The sequence below is a fragment of the Pelobates fuscus genome, chromosome 4 (genome assembly GCF_036172605.1).
Source record: "Pelobates fuscus isolate aPelFus1 chromosome 4, aPelFus1.pri, whole genome shotgun sequence".
NCBI classification, from domain to species: Eukaryota; Metazoa; Chordata; class Amphibia; order Anura; family Pelobatidae; genus Pelobates; species Pelobates fuscus.
In genome coordinates, this window is record NC_086320.1 from 24,947,646 (window position 1) to 24,968,504 (window position 20,859).

The following is a 20,859-nucleotide window of genomic DNA, read 5'->3' on the forward strand; positions in this document are numbered from 1 at the left end:
ATCTTTGACGATGAAGTTAAAACAAATCAGAAGTTAAATGTTATTAATATCTCTAAAGCATTTTCTTTCATCTGTTCACAGGGTGAAAAGGGAGATGGTGGTTTGGATGGAATCCCTGGAACAAGTGGCCCACAGGTAAGAGGACCTGCATCTCCAGTAGATCAGGGCAGTGAGAAAGTCACACAAATAGCTTATCAATGAAACATCGCATCGAAAAAAAGGGTGGGGATAAATTGTCCAAGCCCCTCCTCTATTCACCACGCATGAGAGAGGGAATAGGGGTTGTACACTAACAGGGTACTAATGATTAATAGAGCTTTATTTTTTGTTAAATAATGTTTATTTATACATGTATGTGTGTATGTATTCTGTCTCCCCAATGGATGAACATCTGGTTCTCTTTAACCATTAACAATTAACAACACAAGCTAATTGACAAACTCTCAGGGCTATTACAGAAACACTCAGATTGTTTCCAGTTACAATCTCATTTTGATCAATTTGGAAGAGCGTTTGGTAATTTCAGAAGACAATACATTGAGCAATCACCAAAAAATAGCTTCTGAATTTCCTCACGCTGACCACAGTTGTTCCACTAGTCATGCAAAAACCTCTTTCTCCAGACAATTATCACACCCAAAACACGGACACAAACACAATCTTCCACAAAGTCAATTACATAGTGAGAGATATACAATACATCCAGAATCTCACAGATCAAGTGAACAAGGAATGATACATCATACATGCATATTTGAGTCTGTAGAAGGTATTACACTGATAAATAAGAAAATAGATACAAGGTGTAATGGATAATAAATGTTAAAACTGGCAGCTACATACGTTCACAAGCATCTAGAAATGAGTGTTAGCTCAAAAGTCAAAAATAAGCATGTGCGCTCAAAATAGATACTCTAGAAAATATATAATATATTTATTGAGGTAAAACTAATATGACATTTATATAAATGAAATAAATCAAGTCAAAAATAAAAACATAACCCCACTGTTCTCAAAAATAGACAAATTAAATATATTATTGATACATGGTATGAAGTGGAATGTCTAATAGCTGCCTAAAAAGTAACAAAATATGTAGCAAAAAAGACAACACAAAATAAATAAAAATAAAATATAAATAAAAGAATATTGTACCTTGCCTCGGTGTGGGTCCCCCACCGAGGTATATATGTATGGAAATCAGCACTCAAAAAAAACAAATAAAAAATATATAGGTGAGTGGAAGTTCTAAACAGCGGACCTCTAACCCACTCCAAAGGGGGATCCGTCAGATGCAGATGGAATAATACACCGCGGTCGGGATCTTCAAAAAAGACAGCGGTGTAGTAAAAGCACACCGCCCACAGGTACAGCTGATAGGATATAAGTGAGCTGTAAACTTATACCGTGGTCGGTGTCTTCAAAAAAGACCGCGGTATGGATGGGTGAAGCAGCAGTCAATATAAACGAAAGTCCACACTTTCCAGGGGTCAGAAGTGAAATACTATAGAGAACTCTCACTCACAAAAAATAATAAATAAGATAAATAAATAAAGTAAAAATAAAAGCAGAAACAAAATAGACAGCAAAAACACAGCGGGTCCGGCAATAAAGTGCAGCAGCGTCTACGCCTTTCGTCCCGCCCACGGGACTTTATCAAGACTGGATAGCTGCCAAAAAGACCTGCACTCCCACAGGGGAAGGAAACACCATAATTTATGACCTCACTCAGCAGATAGGGTATATTACACTGATAAACTCTAATGAAGCAAGGATCCTGAAATCAGCCGACAATCAATGCCAAATCAGAAGTCTTCCCAACTGCATGGTCCAAAAGACTCAAAGACTGCTATTGTTTCATATCGGAGTGTTACCAGATGCCCAATGTAAAGTTACTCATTACTGTTATTTTCTTATACAGGGAGAAACCGGTGAGCGAGGTCTGTCTGGACGTCCTGGAGATAAGGTAACATAATGGGAGTATCCTATAGTCTCCACCTGTCTCTTTTAAACAAAGATGTAGGTACTCATATCTTTCAATACATGCTGTATTTCATAACATTCCATTAATGCTTATGATGACTTAATTTAAATCATTGGTACAAAAACAGCTGTCTTTGTTTTAATTTTGTAGATCTACAAATATTTTCTATCCTCTTAATGTGTATGTAACATATATTGGTGTAACCAGAATACCTTGAGTGTGTGCGGTACTTAGATTAGATGTATCTAACTGAGAGGGAAAGATTACTTTGTAACTCAATACAATAACATGTTCTTTATAAGGAAAAATGTACGCATAGTATAGTATATGTAGATAATCGATGTAAGTACTAACTAGAGATGTGCAAAAGAAAAACTTTTTATATTAGTAAAGTTTCGAATTTCGGTTCCTCCGAAATGCAGAAATGAATGATTCGACACAAAATGAATCCCTAAATATTTTGGAACTGAAATAAAATTCAGGCACTATTAGTCCCGTTATTCTAAAGGATACCAAATTAGGGCACGGTTTACCCTTATTTGCTATCCTTAAAATCAGTAATCCCACATAAGGGTACCAAGTTAAGAAGCTAGCTACTAAACACCTGCCTAAAAGATTAAAATTAATCAAAGAGCTTTTTCTTTCTTAATGTTGATCTTTTAACTGTTTACTAGATAGCTCCCTAATTTGGTATACTAATGTGGTATTTCCATAATTAAGGGTACCAAATAAAAACGTATCTACCAAGCAACTGAAAAAGCAAAAGGGAAGGGACTCTCCAGTGCCAGGAAAACAAACCGATTTCCTGGCACTGCAGGTCCCGTCTCCCTCCCACCTCCCATCCCAAGTTGCTGAAGGGGTTAAAACTCCTTCAGTGACTTACCTGTATCCAGCGCCGATGTCCCTCGGCGCTGGGTCAGGCTCTGCCTACGCTCCTCCCTCGCTGACAGCAGCCGGCGGCAGAGACCTAATGCGCATGCGAGGCAATGCCGCGCACGCGCATTAGACCTCCCATAGGAAAGCATTGGATAATACTTTCAATGCTTTCCTATGGGGATTTCGGCGACGCTGGAGGTCCTCACATAGCGTGAGGACATCCAGCGTCGTTATGACACACTATTCGTGTTCTATGAATGAGGACTTAACCCTGCAAGATAAATATTGCAGTTTATGAAAACTGCAATAATTACACGTGCCGGGTTAAGGGTAGTGGGAGTTGGCACCCAGACCACTGCAATGGGCAGAAGTGGTCTAAGTGCCTGGAGTGTCCCTTTAAGAAAGGACTCTGACATATTTTTGCTATTTCAGTTGATTACTAATCAACTGAACTTGATTAGTAATCCCCTCCCCCCCCTCCCTAATTTGGTATCTTTATGTGGAATTTCCAGGATTAAAAGTATCAAATTAGGGACTTATGTTTACTACAGAACTGAAATAGCAAAATTGAGAAAAGGACTTTCTTTTCTTAATGTTCACCTTTGGGTTGCGTAATAGATAGCTCTCTTATTGGGAATAGTTATAATTAAGGGTACCAAATTAGGGAGCTATTGTGTTTAGTAGATAGCTCTCTTATTGGGAATAGTTATAATTAAGGGTACCAAATTAGGGAGCTGTTGTGTTTAGTAGATAGCTCTCTTATTGGGAATAGTTATAATTAAGGGTACCAAATTAGGGAGCTGTTGTGTTTAGTAGATAGCTCCCTTATTGGGAATAGTTATAATTAAGGATACCAAATTAGGGAGCTGTTGTGTTTAGTAGATAGCTCTCTTATTGGGAATAGTTATAATTAAGGGTACCAAATTAGGGAGCTGTTGTGTTTAGTAGATAGCTCTCTTATTGGGAATAGTTATAATTAAGGGTACCAAATTAGGGAGCTGTTGTGTTTAGTAGATAGCTCTCTTATTGGGAATAGTTATAATTAAGGGTACCAAATTAGGGAGCTGTTGTGTTTAGTAGATAGCTCTCTTATTGGGAATAGTTATAATTAAGGGTACCAAATTAGGGAGCTGTTGTGTTTAGTAGATAGCTCCCTTATTGGGAATAGTTATAATTAAGGGTACCAAATTAGGGAGCTGTTGTGTTTAGTAGATAGCTCTCTTATTGGGAATAGTTATAATTAAGGGTACCAAATTAGGGAGCTGTTGTGTTTAGTAGATAGCTCTCTTATTTGGAATAGTTATAATTAAGGGTACCAAATTAGGGAGCTGTTGTGTTTAGTAGATAGCTCTCTTATTGGGAATAGTTATAATTAAGGGTACCAAATTAGGGAGCTGTTGTGTTTAGTAGATAGCTCTCTTATTTGGAATAGTTATAATTAAGGGTACCAAATTAGGGAGCTGTTGTGTTTAGTAGATAGCTCCCTTATTGGGAATAGTTATAATTAAGGGTACCAAATTAGGGAGCTGTTGTGTTTAGTAGATAGCTCTCTTATTGGGAATAGTTATAATTAAGGGTACCAAATTAGGGAGCTGTTCTGTTTAGTAGATAGCTCCCTTATTGGGAATAGTTATAATTAAGGGTACCAAATTAGGGAGCTGTTGTGTTTAGTAGATAGCTCCCTTATTGGGAATAGTTATAATTAAGGGTACCAAATTAGGGAGCTGTTGTGTTTAGTAGATAGCTCCCTTATTGGGAATAGTTATAATTAAGGGTACCAAATTAGGGAGCTGTTCTGTTTAGTAGATAGCTCCCTTATTGGGAATAGTTATAATTAAGGGTACCAAATTAGGGAGCTGCTGTGTTTAGTAGATAGCTCCCTTATTGGGAATAGTTATAATTAAGGGTACCAAATTAGGGAGCTGTTGTGTTTAGTAGATAGCTCTCTTATTGGGAATAGTTATAATTAAGGGTACCAAATTAGGGAGCTGTTGTGTTTAGTAGATAGCTCCCTTATTGGGAATAGTTATAATTAAGGGTACCAAATTAGGGAGCTGTTCTGTTTAGTAGATAGCTCCCTTATTGGGAATAGTTATAATTAAGGATACCAAATTAGGGAGCTGTTGTGTTTAGTAGATAGTTCCCTTATTGGGAATAGTTATAATTAAGGGTACCAAATTAGGGAGCTGCTGTGTTTAGTAGATAGCTCCCTTATTGGGAATAGTTATAATTCAGGGTACCAAATTAGGGAGCTGCTGTGTTTAGTAGATAGCTCCCTTATTGGGAATAGTTATAATTAAGGGTACCAAATTAGGGAGCTGTTGTGTTTAGTAGATAGCTCTCTTATTGGGAATAGTTATAATTAAGGGTACCAAATTAGGGAGCTGTTCTGTTTAGTAGATAGCTCCCTTATTGGGAATAGTTATAATTAAGGGTACCAAATTAGGGAGCTGTTGTGTTTAGTAGATAGCTCTCTTATTTGGAATAGTTATAATTAAGGGTACCAAATTAGGGAGCTGTTGTGTTTAGTAGATAGCTCTCTTATTTGGAATAGTTATAATTAAGGGTACCAAATTAGGGAGCTGTTGTGTTTAGTAGATAGCTCTCTTATTTGGAATAGTTATAATTAAGGGTACCAAATTAGGGAGCTGTTGTGTTTAGTAGATAGCTCCCTTATTGGGAATAGTTATAATTAAGGGTACCAAATTAGGGAGCTGTTGTGTTTAGTAGATAGCTCCCTTATTGGGAATATTTATAATTAAGGGTACCAAATTAGGGAGCTGTTGTGTTTAGTAGATAGTTCCCTTATTGGGAATAGTTATAATTAAGGGTACCAAATTAGGGAGCTGTTGTGTTTAGTAGATAGCTCTCTTATTTGGTATCCTTAAAATGGTAATCTCACAGTAGGGAAATATTAGGGAGCTATCGACTAAACAGCTGCCTGAACGATCAAAATAAAAATATAAAAACTTTTCATTTTGATATTTCAGCTGGAAAATAGCTTCCTTATTTGCAACTTTTTTTATCTCACATACATTCTGTATTCTGTTCCATGTATCTACAATCCTTTGTATATCAATGTTAGCTCTACCACTTCTACTGGAAGGCCATTCCAGGTATTGACTACCCTTTCAAAATCACATCCTTCCAGTGGAAGTGATACAGGCTAACTGGGATATGCGAAGGATAGTAGATACATGGAACAGTCTTTCAGTGGAAGTGGTAGAGACTGACAGTAAATGTATGTGCTGTTTGTGTATAGAATGTATGTGTTGTGCACATTATGCATTTAGAACGTATTTTCCTTAATGGTATCCTTGCGAGAGATTGCCTTTAAAGGGTATCCAATTAGACCGCTATGTACTAAACACAAGAGCTCCCTAATTTGGCACCCTTAATTATGGCAATCCCATGTAAGGATACCAAATTAGGGAGTTATCTACTAAGTAACTGAAAGATGAACATTAAGGGAAAAAAAGACATTTTCTCAATGTTATGGTTTCCGTTGCTTAATAAATAAGTCAATAATTTTCTATCCGTATCAAAATGAATGGACCCAAAGATTTTAGGATAGATTTGCTCCCAACTCTTTTCGGTTTGTTTAGTTGTGTAGGAATATGGAAATTCGGATACTTCTGAATTTGTGGATTTGGAGCAAAAATTCATAGCACATTTATAGCACTTTATTATACTATTTGTACCATTTAGGAATGTGTGGTAGTTGATAATTATTTTACTAATGTTTTTTCAGTGGATAAAAGACTTGAGTTAAGATTTTTTTTTCATTACACATCACTGTAACTTATTTGCATCCATAATAGTGGAAATCTCCCATCTAAAGAAATGTCTAACTGTCCCATGCAAAAAAAGTCCAAACATGTCCTTAGAAACAATTCGGTATTAACTATTAGAGTCTTGTATATTCTGCTTCATTAAAAAATTATTACATCCCTTACATTGCTCATTATTCTAGGGCAAATCTAAAATATGCTCTGAAAGTCTGAGTGGCATGCTAAATATGAAAATAAGCTCATAGACACATCACAATTTCACATTTCCAAAACATACTTTTTCAGGCTTCCCCAGCAATGACGCTCCATCTTGAAACCCTTTTCCCCCAAATTACATTGAGCATTCGCTTCAATCATTGTGCTCAGTCAACTGGATGCTTCTCGTAGAGGAGAAGTGAATCCAATGCTTCTCTAGACTAGAAGAGAGTAATTCAGAGCGTCCAATACTGAACATGAAGCCTTTCAATTAGTCTTCAGTGAAGTGCCTCTCGTCGATGTTTGATTTACAGCCACTAGAGGCACCCTTAATGACAAATATAAACAGTGCTGTTTCTCACAAATGACAATGCTTACATTTCTGAGACTGAAGGGACATTGTCTTTGCACATCAAATAACAGTAATGATTGTGGTGCTTAGTGAGACGTTTTGAATTGTAAGTTAATTTTTGCAACTCAGATGCAAAGCTGCATTGCTCTGCTCTGCTCTAAATGTAACCTATTATTTTCCAAAGTAGTCCCTCAGTTTATCCAAACTTCTCAGCAAAGAAGTAACATGTTCAGACAGTGTTGCCTTATTCAATGTAACCTGCAGAAACTGCCACATAAGGTTTGCTCCCTGCAAGATCAATAATAAGCTAATTTCTGTTGGCTACAAAACTAGATGATAGTTTATAATGTGAAAATTAAAAATGCCCCCTCCCCCAAAAAAGGAAGACATGGCACTGTTGCATAAGCCAGTATGATCGAAAATGTCATGGACTCTTGTCTTCTTGGAGGAGTTAAGGCAATTAAAGAGATCCTTTGTATCAGCGAGCAGAGAAAATGTAAAGAGTATTCTAATGACTACAAGTGTCAAAGTAGCTGGCATGGACAAAACCATGGTTTGATAAGTAATGTGAAAAAAAAATTAGAACTTCTGATGAGGTCAACTGAACTGACATCAGACACATGTACATTTTCTACATTAATAACTTATTCAAAGTGAGAAATAATGAAGAGATGCCTTCCTTTTCAGGGTGATGCAGGACCACCTGGGTTGTCTGGTGCAGATGGTCTTAAAGGGGATAAGGGAGACCAGGTAGGAGACTTTGAAACCGGGACATGTTTATTAAAATGTAAAAAAATAAAAATAATGATAATAATGTAAAGTGTGTGTACGTCTATCTGTTTCTGAATATGCTGTGTGTACTAGACTTGTGAATGGCAATAATATGCGGCTTGGTCAAACCATTTTTTCAAAATAGAAAACTTTTTAGGACACCTGTATTTCAGCCGACTTTTGGTTCGGCTCAACAGAATTCCAGAACAGAGACTCCAATTTGGGAACCAAACCAGGAGAACAAAAAAGATGTGAAAGTGGGCCAATTGGTGTGCTGAAAAATATATTTATTTATTTATACATTTATTTATTTATTACATTTTCTGCAGTGCTGTACAATTAGGGGAAAATGAAAAATATACACAGACCAATACAAATGGTAAAGAGGACCTTGCCCATGGGCTGAGATATAGCTATCAAAACTGTTTTATACAAAGTGCTTCATTAGATAGCCCATGAGTTTATAATCTAAGGAATATATTATAATATTATGTGTATATTTTACAGTACACTTAGAGGAGCATTTTCCTGCTCTGTGGTTGACAGATCAAGTACCGGTAAATTAAAAATAACCAATAGCAGGAAAAACAGGAGGAGCAGTAGACAAAATCTATATTGATATGTTTAGTAAATATATAATATATAAATATAGATTTTATTTTGTACTGCTCCTGTTTTTTTTACCTCTATTGCACAATTCTTACTTGACCTGTGAAAAAAATCAATATTTAATTATGTTCCCTAGCCAGCAGCCATCAATCATCTTTTGTCCCAATCATCTAATTTCTTGGCACCATGTGGAGAATCCAGTATCATGGCCCTAGCTGAACATGTTCCGCATTGTCACCATGTGGAGAATCCAGTATCATGACCCTAGCTGAACATGTTCGGCATTGTCACCATGTGGAGAATCCAGTATTATGACCCTAGCTGAACATGTTCGGCATTGTCACCATGTGGAGAATCCAGTATTATGACCCTAGCTGAACATGTTCGGCATTGTCACCATGTGGAGAATCCAGTATTATGACCCTAGCTGACCATGTTCGGCATTGTCACCATGTGGAGAATCCAGTATCATGACCCTAGCTGAACATGTTCGGCATTGTCACCATGTGGAGAATCCAGTATTATGACCCTAGCTGAACATGTTCGGCATTGTCACCATGTGGAGAATACAGTATTATGACCCTAGCTGACCATGTTCGGCATTGTCACCATGTGGAGAATCCAGTATCATGACCCAAGCTAGTGATACAGGTTGGCCAGGATTTGGGTACATCTCAGTTAGGAGTACAGTATCAGAAAGTTTGGGTCTCAGTACATACTATAATTTCCTTATTATACCATCCTGTTCAACTTCCATATGTGTCCTCTTTATGTGACTCCTCTCCCCACTCTGTTTCTCAAGTAATGTTAGTCTGTTCCTCTTGGTTTGGTGTTTTCAACTCTTCTTCCACTTTGTTTTAGTTTGGAAGTCGTATTCTAATCAGTGGAACTTAACTCACCGGGCCAGTAAAATATCCTCACATCTTTCGTGTGTTCTTTTACATCCTTCTCCTTTTGTTTTGTATGGCCAGGATTGTTTAGTCTTAAATGAAAACATTAAAAGAATTTAAAAAATTAAAAACCTTCTGAAAGCCATGGAAACATGATAGACAGATATCTATAAAGATATTTATAAATATTTATTTTCAATTACAGGGAGAAAAGGGAGATATTGGACAGTCTGGATTTAAAGGAGAAAAGGGAATTAAGGTATGTGTTATTTTGTTCTTCTTGAAGAGGATACATTAACTGTATATTTAGTCTGATTTATCATAGTAGGATTATCTGAAATGAAAAATTAAAGCTATAGTTAGAAAAGCATTTTACACCCATAGCTATATATTCACTAAGCACTAAATTTGTACCCGGTAACTTGAATATTCCGGGAAATTTCTTTATTTATCCAAAATTGGATACATTGACAAGCAGCCTATCTGATGGAAACTGCTTCTTTGAATTGCACCAACATAGGGCATAGATAGTGTAGGTTAAAATTCCCAAACCAGCTGTTACTGGGGGGGGGGCTCAGATCCCTGTATTTTATAAACATCATGTCCCACCGTCATTGGGGTAAATATACCCTAACTTTATATTATCAATCAATATCCCCTGTCATGGCTTACCTCGGCTCCCTTGTTGCTTTACTGGCACATTTTTTCCCGTGGTCATTTTGAGTATCTTGCCTTTTGGACTGTGTAACTCCCATGCCACTTTCCATCATTTTGTCAATGACATCTTCAGGGACTTGCTTGACCAAGTGGTTATGTATCTGGATAATATTCTGATATTCTCCCCAATTATAGAGACTTATGGTCATGTGTATACGGTTCTTGACAGACTACATCAATATAATCTACATGTAAAGCTGGAAAAATGCATCTTTCAGACAACCCAAATTAAATTTTAGGGTTACATCCTGACTTCTGGATACTTTGAGACGGATTCGTGTAAAGTTGTCACAAATTCGACTACACCTATAAATAAAAAAAACAATATAATGATTTCTTGGATTTGCCAACTTCTATAGAAAGTTCTTCTGTGATTTTTCACAAGGGGGTTACCTATTGACAGCTCTCACTAAGAGTCATACCACGTTCTGATGGTCCAAATATATCCAAAGGGAATTTGACGAATGTAAGCATCGATTCACAAACACACCAATCCTTACCCTACCTGATTCTTCAAAACACTATTACATAGAGGTTGGTGCCTCAGAAGTAGCCACTTGGTACAACAATCATTTTGGTGGTGTTCCATGCAGAAAGATGAGCAAGATTATGAAAAATCCTGGTCTACATATCCCCTTACTCATCCAGCTTGATTAGTACAACCTCTTCCTACACTGTAGACTCCATTGTGAAATTGCCTGCTTTCCAAAGTCATACCATTATAATTGCGGTGGTTGACAGGCTAACCAAAATGGTCCATTTTCTAACAGCAAAAGAAACACCCACAGCCAAACAGGCAGCTATGTTATTTTATAAACATATATTCAAGTTGCATTGTGTACCAAACATCATTCTATCTGATAGAGGCCTTCATTTTACATCTAGATTTTGAAAATAGTTCTGTGACCTTCTGCAAATCCAGATCCATCTATCCACTGCCTTCCACCCACAGACAAATGGTCTAACCGAATAAACCAACCAGACACCTGTACAATACCTGTATTGTTACATTACACATCTACAGAACGATTGGAATGATGTATGGACTGCAGCAGAATTTACTTATAATTTTCACATGCACAGTTAACCTCATAGTTCTTTTTTCCATGTTAGTTATGGTTATCATCCAGTAATACTTCCTGATCAACCCATTACATGGTCAATGCCGTCAGTGGAACAATTCACCAGTAACCTCTATAGATAATTTCATTGTGCAATAACGATTCTGAAAGAGTCACAAAACAAATACAAACATTATGCAAACAAAAGTCTAACAAGTCGGACAAAAAGTGTCATTGTTCACAAAGCACTTAAAGTTGTCTTGTCCTAGCAAGACGTTGGGACCAAAATACAGGAGACTATATCACATCATCGCCATTCCATCTCCTGTGATGCCACAGTTGCAACTCCTATCCTCTTTATGGGTACACCTTGTGTTTCATACATGAACAACCACTTAACCTCCTGGCTCTATCCAAATCAACGGTAAAGAGGAGTATGAAGTCACAGAAACATATTCCTGCCGCTCCCTGTGTGTAGCATGGGCGAACACTGCGGTCTGACAGGAAGTGCTCACTGAGAGAGCCCTTCCTGTCAGACCAGGTAGCGCTCAGCCACTCTACACAGAGTCCAAAGGTACAGGAGGGGTGGGTGGAGAGAGGGAATGAGACTAATGGACCTGCAGCACATTAGGTCCCCCATTGACTAATGTCGTAAGAGGTAGAGTGAGACCGAGCAGCAAATACCAAGTGCTGCATCAGGTAAGTAAATAGAGTTTTTTTTTAACCCTTTACATCATGGGGAGGAGGGGGGAGGATGTGCATTGGACAGAGAAACATGTTAGTGTTAGTTATTCATATTTGTATTCCTAACATTGAAAATTGCCAGCAAACTGATACTTTGAGATCTCTGCATTAACATCAAAAACAAATATATTTTTTAGATAGATTATAGAATGGTCAGAGTAGTGTAGGTGGTGCAAATTGTTCTAATCTTTCATCTGGATCTCTCTGCCTTGAACTATGCTGATCTATTGCATTAATGATGGACATTGTGTTTTCTAAATGCTTACACGTGTTTAACTATTGACATGCTTTGCTTCATCATTCAGGGTGACTTTGGATTACCCGGCCCACCTGGAACTCCAGGAAATGTAAGTAACATGTCAGGCTAAAATAAACTTCATCCTAAACTCTGATTAATATAATTATTCAAATATGTTATATTTAATGTAACTAAATACATGTCCATAAAAAAATATATCACATAGAAACGTATGTGGCACAATGAAGATGCCCCATCCAAAATATAGAAACTAGACTGATGTGACAAAGTGACAAAAAAAATATATAAACTAAAATGTGTGGATCAAGGAAATTAAAACATCCATGTAAAGACTTCTGTCAGTGATAATGGTGTAGGAAGGTCAGTGAACATCCGCAACAGTCATTTGTTGGTTTACTGGTTGAGAAAGTGACAGGTAGTCACAAGAAACATTTGGTTCTAGTGGCCATTCCAAAAACATTGCAACCAATTACTGGTTACTATTAGAATCCATCATTAACTGAGAAAGCTTCCCATAAGTGTCCAGTGAGATCCCTGACATCTTACAGGACTATCTAAATGTCCAAAACGACATTTTTTTTCGTGAAAAAATACAAATGTGTGATTTTTGTCTTATCACGATTAATGTTGGGCAACATTTGTGAATTATCCTCTTCTGAATAACACACTAACTAAGATTTTATTACATTACACAAATCTCATCCAGTGTATTCTATATCACAAGGTTGGAGAAAAAGTAGTTACCCCGATGTTGAAGTACAGCTACCATAATGCTTTGGCAGCCTTTAGAATGTAAAGCATGTATCAAGGAAGTTGCAGTATTACAATATAGGGGTCTCTACCGCTTGCCAACCTCTGCCTTACAGAATTGTTATTGTATTGTCTAAAAATAATGCTTTGTTTCTTGCTAGGTGGAGACTGTGGTTGCAGAGCCTGGAACCCCTGTAAGTAACTTGAAGAAGTATGTAATATTCTATGTAATAATCCAAGATCTGACTCATATACTAAATAATCAAATGCAAGGTTGCTTGAAAATCTGGATGATCTGTACCAGATGCAACCTGGACGTCAGTTGCCATGACGATACATTACTGATTCTTTACATGCTGATGTCTTTGCTGTTCAATAAGACAATCCTTACAGTATTTAATGAGCTGCAATGAGGCAAGGGGTAAACAAACAATTAAATTAAACTGGAGCTGACTGGTTTGGAAGATGAAGTGCAGAAACGCCATATTGTCATCAACTTGTTAAAAACATCACTGTGGCTCCATCATTCAGAATTATTCATTGTTTTAATATGATTCCATATCTTCAGTTACTAACAGAGTTTTTTTGCAAAAGTTTTAACGGACAGCCAAAACGAAAATGAACTATATGATAATAAATGACAATTCATTTTCTGCTTACGTAAAACTGATCCTTCAACGTAGTCTGCATATCAATCTATTGACCTGCATTGGGAATCAGTGTCTTTGGTCTACTGGTATAGTTTCACCTCTCTCCCCAGCCACAGTTTGTGCCAGAAGCTTGGGATCCACCATCCCAAGTGTAGCATGTTTAGATTATGTCAGGGTTATTTACTAAAGTGAGAATTCTAATTTAAATCCAGTGTAGCTGAACTAAAAGCTTAGCTGACTTTTAGTTTTTTCCAATTCGACTATTTTGACTTTAGTAGTGGGCATTGTAACGGATCACCTGGCACCCCGACTGAGTACCTCCGTTAATGGATGCTCCTAGTGCTTCCTGAGGACTCCAAGCACTCTGGCAGACACCACAATCACCGAATCCGAGAAACCTTTTAAATTCTCCCAAGCATATGAATGCTGTAGACCATTGAATAGGAACCATACGAATAGGCTTGTACTCCTAGCAGTCAACTGGAACAGCACTCAATTAATCCTTCCCCCCAATAATGAGACGACACATCACTTTGAGGGTAAAACAGGAACTCTCGACTGGCTCATCCAGCCTGGCTTTTATTCACAAACAGGTACATACAGGACACTCCCAGGGGGAGGATGATATTGACCAATCACATGGATGTACCTCCCACACATTTCCTCCCCTTAGATTACCACTTAACCCAATTATACAGTACACACTTTTCCCCAATTCCTGGATGTACCCCAAAAACAGGGGGTACACCTTTAAATCCAGCATCACTGGATAGCCCTTATTCAGGGGGACAACATATCCAAAATTCAAGTCATTCGGATGAATGGTTCGTGAGATATGGGGTTCCAAAGATTTGACCGACCGCATGGGTAAAGTATCCGAAAACAGTTCCATGCATTTTGGCCCTGCGGTCGGTCACAAACAAGGGAATGAAAACAGGCGAATTGCCTGTGTTATAGAGCCTGGAGAGGGTTTGAATGAATTCCCTTGTTTATGGGGTTCTTTCTACCGAACGGCGGGTCATTCGGTAGTTTCCATACGAATTTCTGGAAGTATGGAGGTCTCAGCGGTGTTTGCCTAGTCAAGTGTCCGATTTTAGTTCCAGACACTCGACGGCAAAACACCGCTGTTCGGTAGTTTAAGATGGCCGCCGCCACGTGTTTGTTTCCCGAATGGCGGCCACCCAGAGGACAAAGACTACATTACACTGATTGCCAATTACCCGTTTGCAACATTGTTGCAAACTGTAATTGGAGGCACACTTATTCCTGGGTGGTCTGGTTGTTCGGTAGTTTCACTCAATATAATGAATGGAGTGATTCTACCGAACAATCAGATGAATGCTGCATACATATCACCCAGGCTAAACTTAACACATGAATACATATACAATATTACAGGCAGCACACTAGAACATGCTTCACAGTCTTAAAGGGACAGTAGTCCCAAAAGTCCCAATGTGTCCATAGATGCTGTTAAAAGGGCCAGTAGCAGCAATATACAGTACAATATGCCCAAATATAAATCTTTAAGTGTACCAATTTTCCAGGGGCCATAGTCAGCAGGTAAGAGGCAGGCAGCCAGGCCCCTCCAATGTCCAGTGGCGAGGTGGGTTCCGCCACAGGCATGAAATGCGTCGGATTGATTCTTTCCTTCATTGTAATCCTATCGTCATGTTACTTTAATACAGATTCCATTTACCTCTTATTTCTCGTGGATTGAGACATTATCTTTTCTCCAGAGCAGGAATCCAGTGTTTCCATTTAATTTGAATTGCAGTTCAGCCTGAAAACAAATATTCAAGTCTACTGTTGAGTTGTGTGATGTACAAATATAGTCTATATGTACAAATATAGTCTAAACCTTACACATCATTCCTGCTTCGTCTGTATTTTCTTCTCATTGCACATTATGTTCATCCAAGTCTCTAAGCTTCATGTAAGAAGGTTGTCCACAAGCTATTACCCCTTCTCACTGATGGTATTAGTGCAGGAGCAACAATATCTGGTTTGTAATCCATTTATATTGCACTGCTCTTTGCTATGCACAGTCCTCTTTGAGTAAGTAAGGTCTGTTTCAAGAGTGAAATGAATTTGACATCATATCTAAGTGGTCCACTAACAAGACTTGTTTACTTGGAGAATACATAGGAAGGAGCAGTGACAGTGATTCTTCAAAACACTATTACGTAGAGGTTGGTGCCTCAGAAGTAGCCACAAGAGTCATACTGTCACAGAGAGGTTAGACCAACTACCATCTATATCCAGTTGCCTTTTATTCCAAGGGATTAAGTGCTGTTTAAGTTAATTATGACATTGGTGATAAAGAACTCCTAGCTAGTAAACAGGCCTTGGAAGAATGGAGACAGTTTCTGTAAGGCATCTACAATCCTATAACTATCTATGGTGATCACCGTATCCTTGAATATCTCAGATCAGCACGAAGACTTTGTTAAAGACAAGCAAGGTGGACTTTTTTCACATCACTTACCTTCCAGTTTAAAAAAAAATGTAAGCTGACACTTTGTCACAATTACACTGTCGAGTCGATTCTTCAGTCAACCCACCTAAAACAATTTTACACAAAGGACATTTTATGGAAACCCATTCTCTTCTATAGAAAAAAAATCCATAGATGTTGTGAACAAGATCACAAGAGACTGCGGTGCCCATTCCTACTGCAAACATACAAACCAAGAACGTACTATATGTTGCGGAAGCAGACAAAACTGAAGTCTTGTACCAGTGCCATGATTCCTTGATGTTGATTCATAGAGGCCAGAGACAGGTCTATGACTTGGTACAACAATCATTTTGGTGGTGTTCCATGCAGAAATGAGCAAGATTGAGGGAAATCCTGGTCTACATATCCCCTTACTCATCCAGCTGGATTAGTGCAACTTGTTCCCAGTCCTTCCCGTCCCTGGCCACAGATCACTGTAGACTTCATTGTGAAATTGCCTGCTTTCCAAAGTCATACCATTATAATGGCAGTGGTTGACAGACTAACCAAAATAGTCTCTTTTCTAACAGCAAAAGAAACACCCGCAACCAAACAGGCAGCTATGTTATTTTATAAACAGATATTCACGTTGCATTGTGTACCAACCATCATTCTATCTGATAGAGACCTTCAATTTACATCTAGATTTTGAAAATAGTGCTGTGACCTTCTGCAAATCCAGATCCATCCACTGCCTGCCACCCACAGACATATGGTCTAACCGAGTGAACCAAACAGACACATGTACAATACCTGTATTGTTACATTACACATCTACAGAACGATTGGTACTTATAATTTTCACATGCACAGTTCACCTCATAGTTCTTTTTTCCATGTTAGTTATGGTTATCATCCAGTAATGCTTCCTGATCAACCCATTACATGGTCAATGCCTGCAGTGGAACAATTCACCAATAACCTCTATAGAGAATTTCACCGTGCAAGAACTATTTCCCTCTTATTTCTCGTGGATTGAGACATTATCTTTTCTCCAGAGCAGGAATCCAGTGTTTTCATTTAATTTGGATTGCAGTTCAGCCTGAAACAAATATTCAAGTCTACTGTTAAGCTGTGTGATGTACAAATATAGTCTAAACCTTACACATCATCCCTGCTTCGTCACATCATCCCTGCTTGCACATCCTGTTCATCCATCTAAGCTTCATGTAAGAAGGTTGTCCACAAGCTATTACCCCTTCTCACTGATGTTATTAGTGCAGGAGCAACAATGGTCTGTAATCCGTTTATATTGCACTGCTCTTTGCAATGCACAGTCCTCTTTGAGTAAGTAAGGTCTGTTTCAAGAGTGAAATGAATGTGACATCATATCCAAGTGGTCCACTAACAAGACTTGTTTACTTGGAGAATACATAGGAAGGAGCAGTGACAGCCAGCCTGCATACACACCCGATGTCAGTGCTCGTACATCAGTACCACTAAGAGGAGAGAGTACTTTACTGTGAGCCACTTCTTGACAATGTTCTGCGCTGCAGCCTCGGATAGCGTTGGTCGGTCGACTATAGGAATGTAAACAGTTGATATGACTTGCAGCTCATTTTTGATGCAAGAATATTCTCTCGTATTGTACCTGTCACAAAAAAGTGATTTTAAAAAATACCATAAACGACCACCACTAAAGGCACCTGGCTGCTCAGGTATGCACAATATTGGCATCTGAGGTGTGAAGGCATTAAAAACTGAAGTACTAAGAGTACTAAGTGCAAATCTGAAATCCAGTGCTGGTCACGGATTGACTATACTAGCCACAAAAAGCTGCAATTCACCTTTCAGTTCACTGCAATTCAGTATTTAGTGATTACAAGATGTTTTGTTTTTACATGTGACCTGCTGCAATAAAGACGGGAATACAATCCGTCCTGTGCATTAGTCCACATAATTCTCCTTTTTAGATGAACGTGACACACACAGTATTTATTTAGAATTCATGTCCTAAGTCACTGGATATGTGAGGCTGGCTCTAAATAAGCCTTCCCAATGACCAGTAAGTTAAATCATTTGACCTGTATTTTACTGTATCCCATAATTCTTTCTGTAGCTTAGAGAATAATAAATCCATGGCAGCCTCGATTAGCGGTGGATAATTAGAAAGATGTAGAGATGCTTTATTCCTCAAATAAGCAGTCTCTGTGTTCTGCTAATACTATTACTACCACCATACCATCGTATTACATGTACAATATCTATCCTCATCACATTTTCAGTGACTTCCTGCACCTTCTCCTTGCGTACATGAAAGCTATCTGGTATTCTGCTTAACCCCTTAAGGACCAAACTTCTGGAATAAAAGGGAATCATGACATGTTACACATGTCATGTGTCCTTAAGGGGTTAAATATTATTAATTTGTTCTTCTTGTGCACACACTATATATGAGGTTCCCGTATTCACATACACAGTTAGGTCCAGAAATATTTGCATCAATTTGGTCGAAGGATAGCACACTCTCCGCACTGACACACGTTTTGTTATTTTGGTTGTTTACAGTTTTATTTTGGTTGTTTACAAGTTACAGTTAAATACTGAATATGGTCTTAAAATGCAGTCTCTCAGCTTAAATTTGAGGGCATTCACACCCAAATTGGAGGAAGGGTTTAGAAATTACAGCTCTTTAATATGTAGCCCCCTCATTTTCAAGGGACCAAAAGTAATTGGACAATTGACTCAAAAGTTGTTTCATGGACAGGTGTGGGCTATTCCTTCATTATTTCTTCTTCAATTAAGCAGGTAAACGGTTTGGAGTTGATTCCAGGTGTAGCATTTGCATTTGGAAGCTGTTGCTGTGAACCCACAACATGCGGTCAAAGGAGCACTAGTGAGCTCTGCAACACAAAAAGGCCTGGACGTCTACGGAACATACAGTGATGGATGATCATAGAATATTTTCCATGGTAAAAAATCCTTTACAACATCCAGACAAGTGAAGAACACTTTCTAGGAGGTAGGCATATCATTATCCAAGTCAACCATACAAAGAAGACTTCACAAGAACCAATAGATGGTTCACCACAAACATTAATATGTTTAAAGTATAGAAAGGCCAGATTAGATTAAATATAATAAAGCCAGCCCGGTTCACAGCATTTTTGGACAGATACAACTGAGATCAACCTGTACCAGAATGATGGGGAAAAAAAGGATGGAGAAGGCTTGGAACGGCTTGTGGTCTGAAGCATGCCACATTATCTGTAAAACACGGTGGAGGCAGTGTGATGTCATGGGCATGCATGCCATCCAATGGAACTGGATCACTATTGTTTATTAATGATGAGACAGAAGACAAAAGCAACCAGATAAATTCTGAATTGTATAGGGATATATTGTCTGCTCAGATTCAGCCAAAATTTGATTGGACGGCTCTTCACATTACAGATGGACAAAGACCCAAAACATACTGAGAAAGCAACACAGGGGTTTAAGTTAAAGAAGTTCAATATTCTGCAATGGTCGATTCAATCACCTGATTTGAACCCAATTTGAACATGCATTTCACCTGCTGAAGACAAAAGTTAAGGTAGAAAGACCAACGAACAAACAGCAATTAAAGACAGCTGCAGTATAGGCCTAGCAAAGCATATAAAAGGAGGATACCCAGTGTTTGGTGATATCTATGTGTTCCAGACTTCAATCAGTCATTGCCTGTAAAGGTTCCTTGACACAGTATTAAACATTAACATTTTATTTATGATTTTGTTAATTTGTCTAATTACATTTGAGACCCTGAAATAAGTGTCTAAACAGTGTATTGTGGTGGCGTAGAGAGTCAACATTATGAAAACGGTGTCAGTGTCCAAATATTTCCAGACCTATTTCTGACATATGTAAAAATGATAACCACGGCTTCTTGTCTAATATGAGTGATATGATACCGTTATCTACCAGGACTTTCCAAAAAGTTTTATATTTTATATTTATCTGCAACTGGGCATTGTCTTAAAATCTATTTAGGAAAGTAATTTCTACTTGCCACTGTGAACCCCCTTAGGCAAGTTAGACTTATCAGACTTATTGGATGTCTTATCCATCTTGTAGTTTAACGTCAGAAAGTGAAATCTGGACTAGAAGGAGTGTTCTTGTGCATGGTGGGAATTACATAGAAACATAGAATGGGATGGCAGATAACCATCCAGCCCATCTAGTCTTCCCAACTTTCTAAATACTTTCATAAGTCCTTGGCCTTATCTTATAGTTAGGATAGCCTTATGCCTATCCCACGCATGCTTAAACTCCTTTACTGTGTTAACCTCTACCACTTCAGCTAGAAAGCTATTCCATGCATCCACTACCCTCTCAGTAAAGTAATACTTCCTGATATTATTATTTGTTATTTTTTTTTTTTTATTTTTTTTTTTTGTTAGTGCATGAAATGACATTTTGGCTTTCTGAACCACAACAGTTGCAGGAAACCATTGAGTAACAGTATATAACATGTTATAAAGATAGCAGTGCACATTTTTTAAAAGGTGGACTATAAATGAATATAAACGAGATTGTCAGACCTTTGAAATGGTGAGTAATAACAATGCATAGGATAAAATAAATGTTGGCTAGATATATATCTTACGTAGTATTGACATCATTGTAAGCCAGAATCTTTCTAAACGTTGTACACATGGAAAAAACATTTCTAGCTAGTTTTTTGATTATACGTCTAATTATGTTGTCACAGGTTAATAATATGTTCTTTTA

General features: G+C 37.9%; 1 protein-coding gene across 2 annotated transcripts in view; it reads left to right on the forward strand.

The window, feature by feature from the left end:
- COL22A1 (collagen type XXII alpha 1 chain) overlaps nt 1-20,859 on the forward strand; it is a 321,826-nt gene that overhangs the window by 205,766 nt on the left and 95,201 nt on the right. For both annotated transcript variants that reach the window (XM_063451032.1, XM_063451033.1), the window contains exons 28-33: nt 82-135; nt 1,922-1,966; nt 7,886-7,948; nt 9,674-9,727; nt 12,296-12,337; nt 13,161-13,193. In XM_063451032.1, the coding sequence (XP_063307102.1) occupies nt 82-135; nt 1,922-1,966; nt 7,886-7,948; nt 9,674-9,727; nt 12,296-12,337; nt 13,161-13,193 (291 nt within the window). The remainder of the gene's footprint in view (nt 1-81; nt 136-1,921; nt 1,967-7,885; nt 7,949-9,673; nt 9,728-12,295; nt 12,338-13,160; nt 13,194-20,859) is intronic.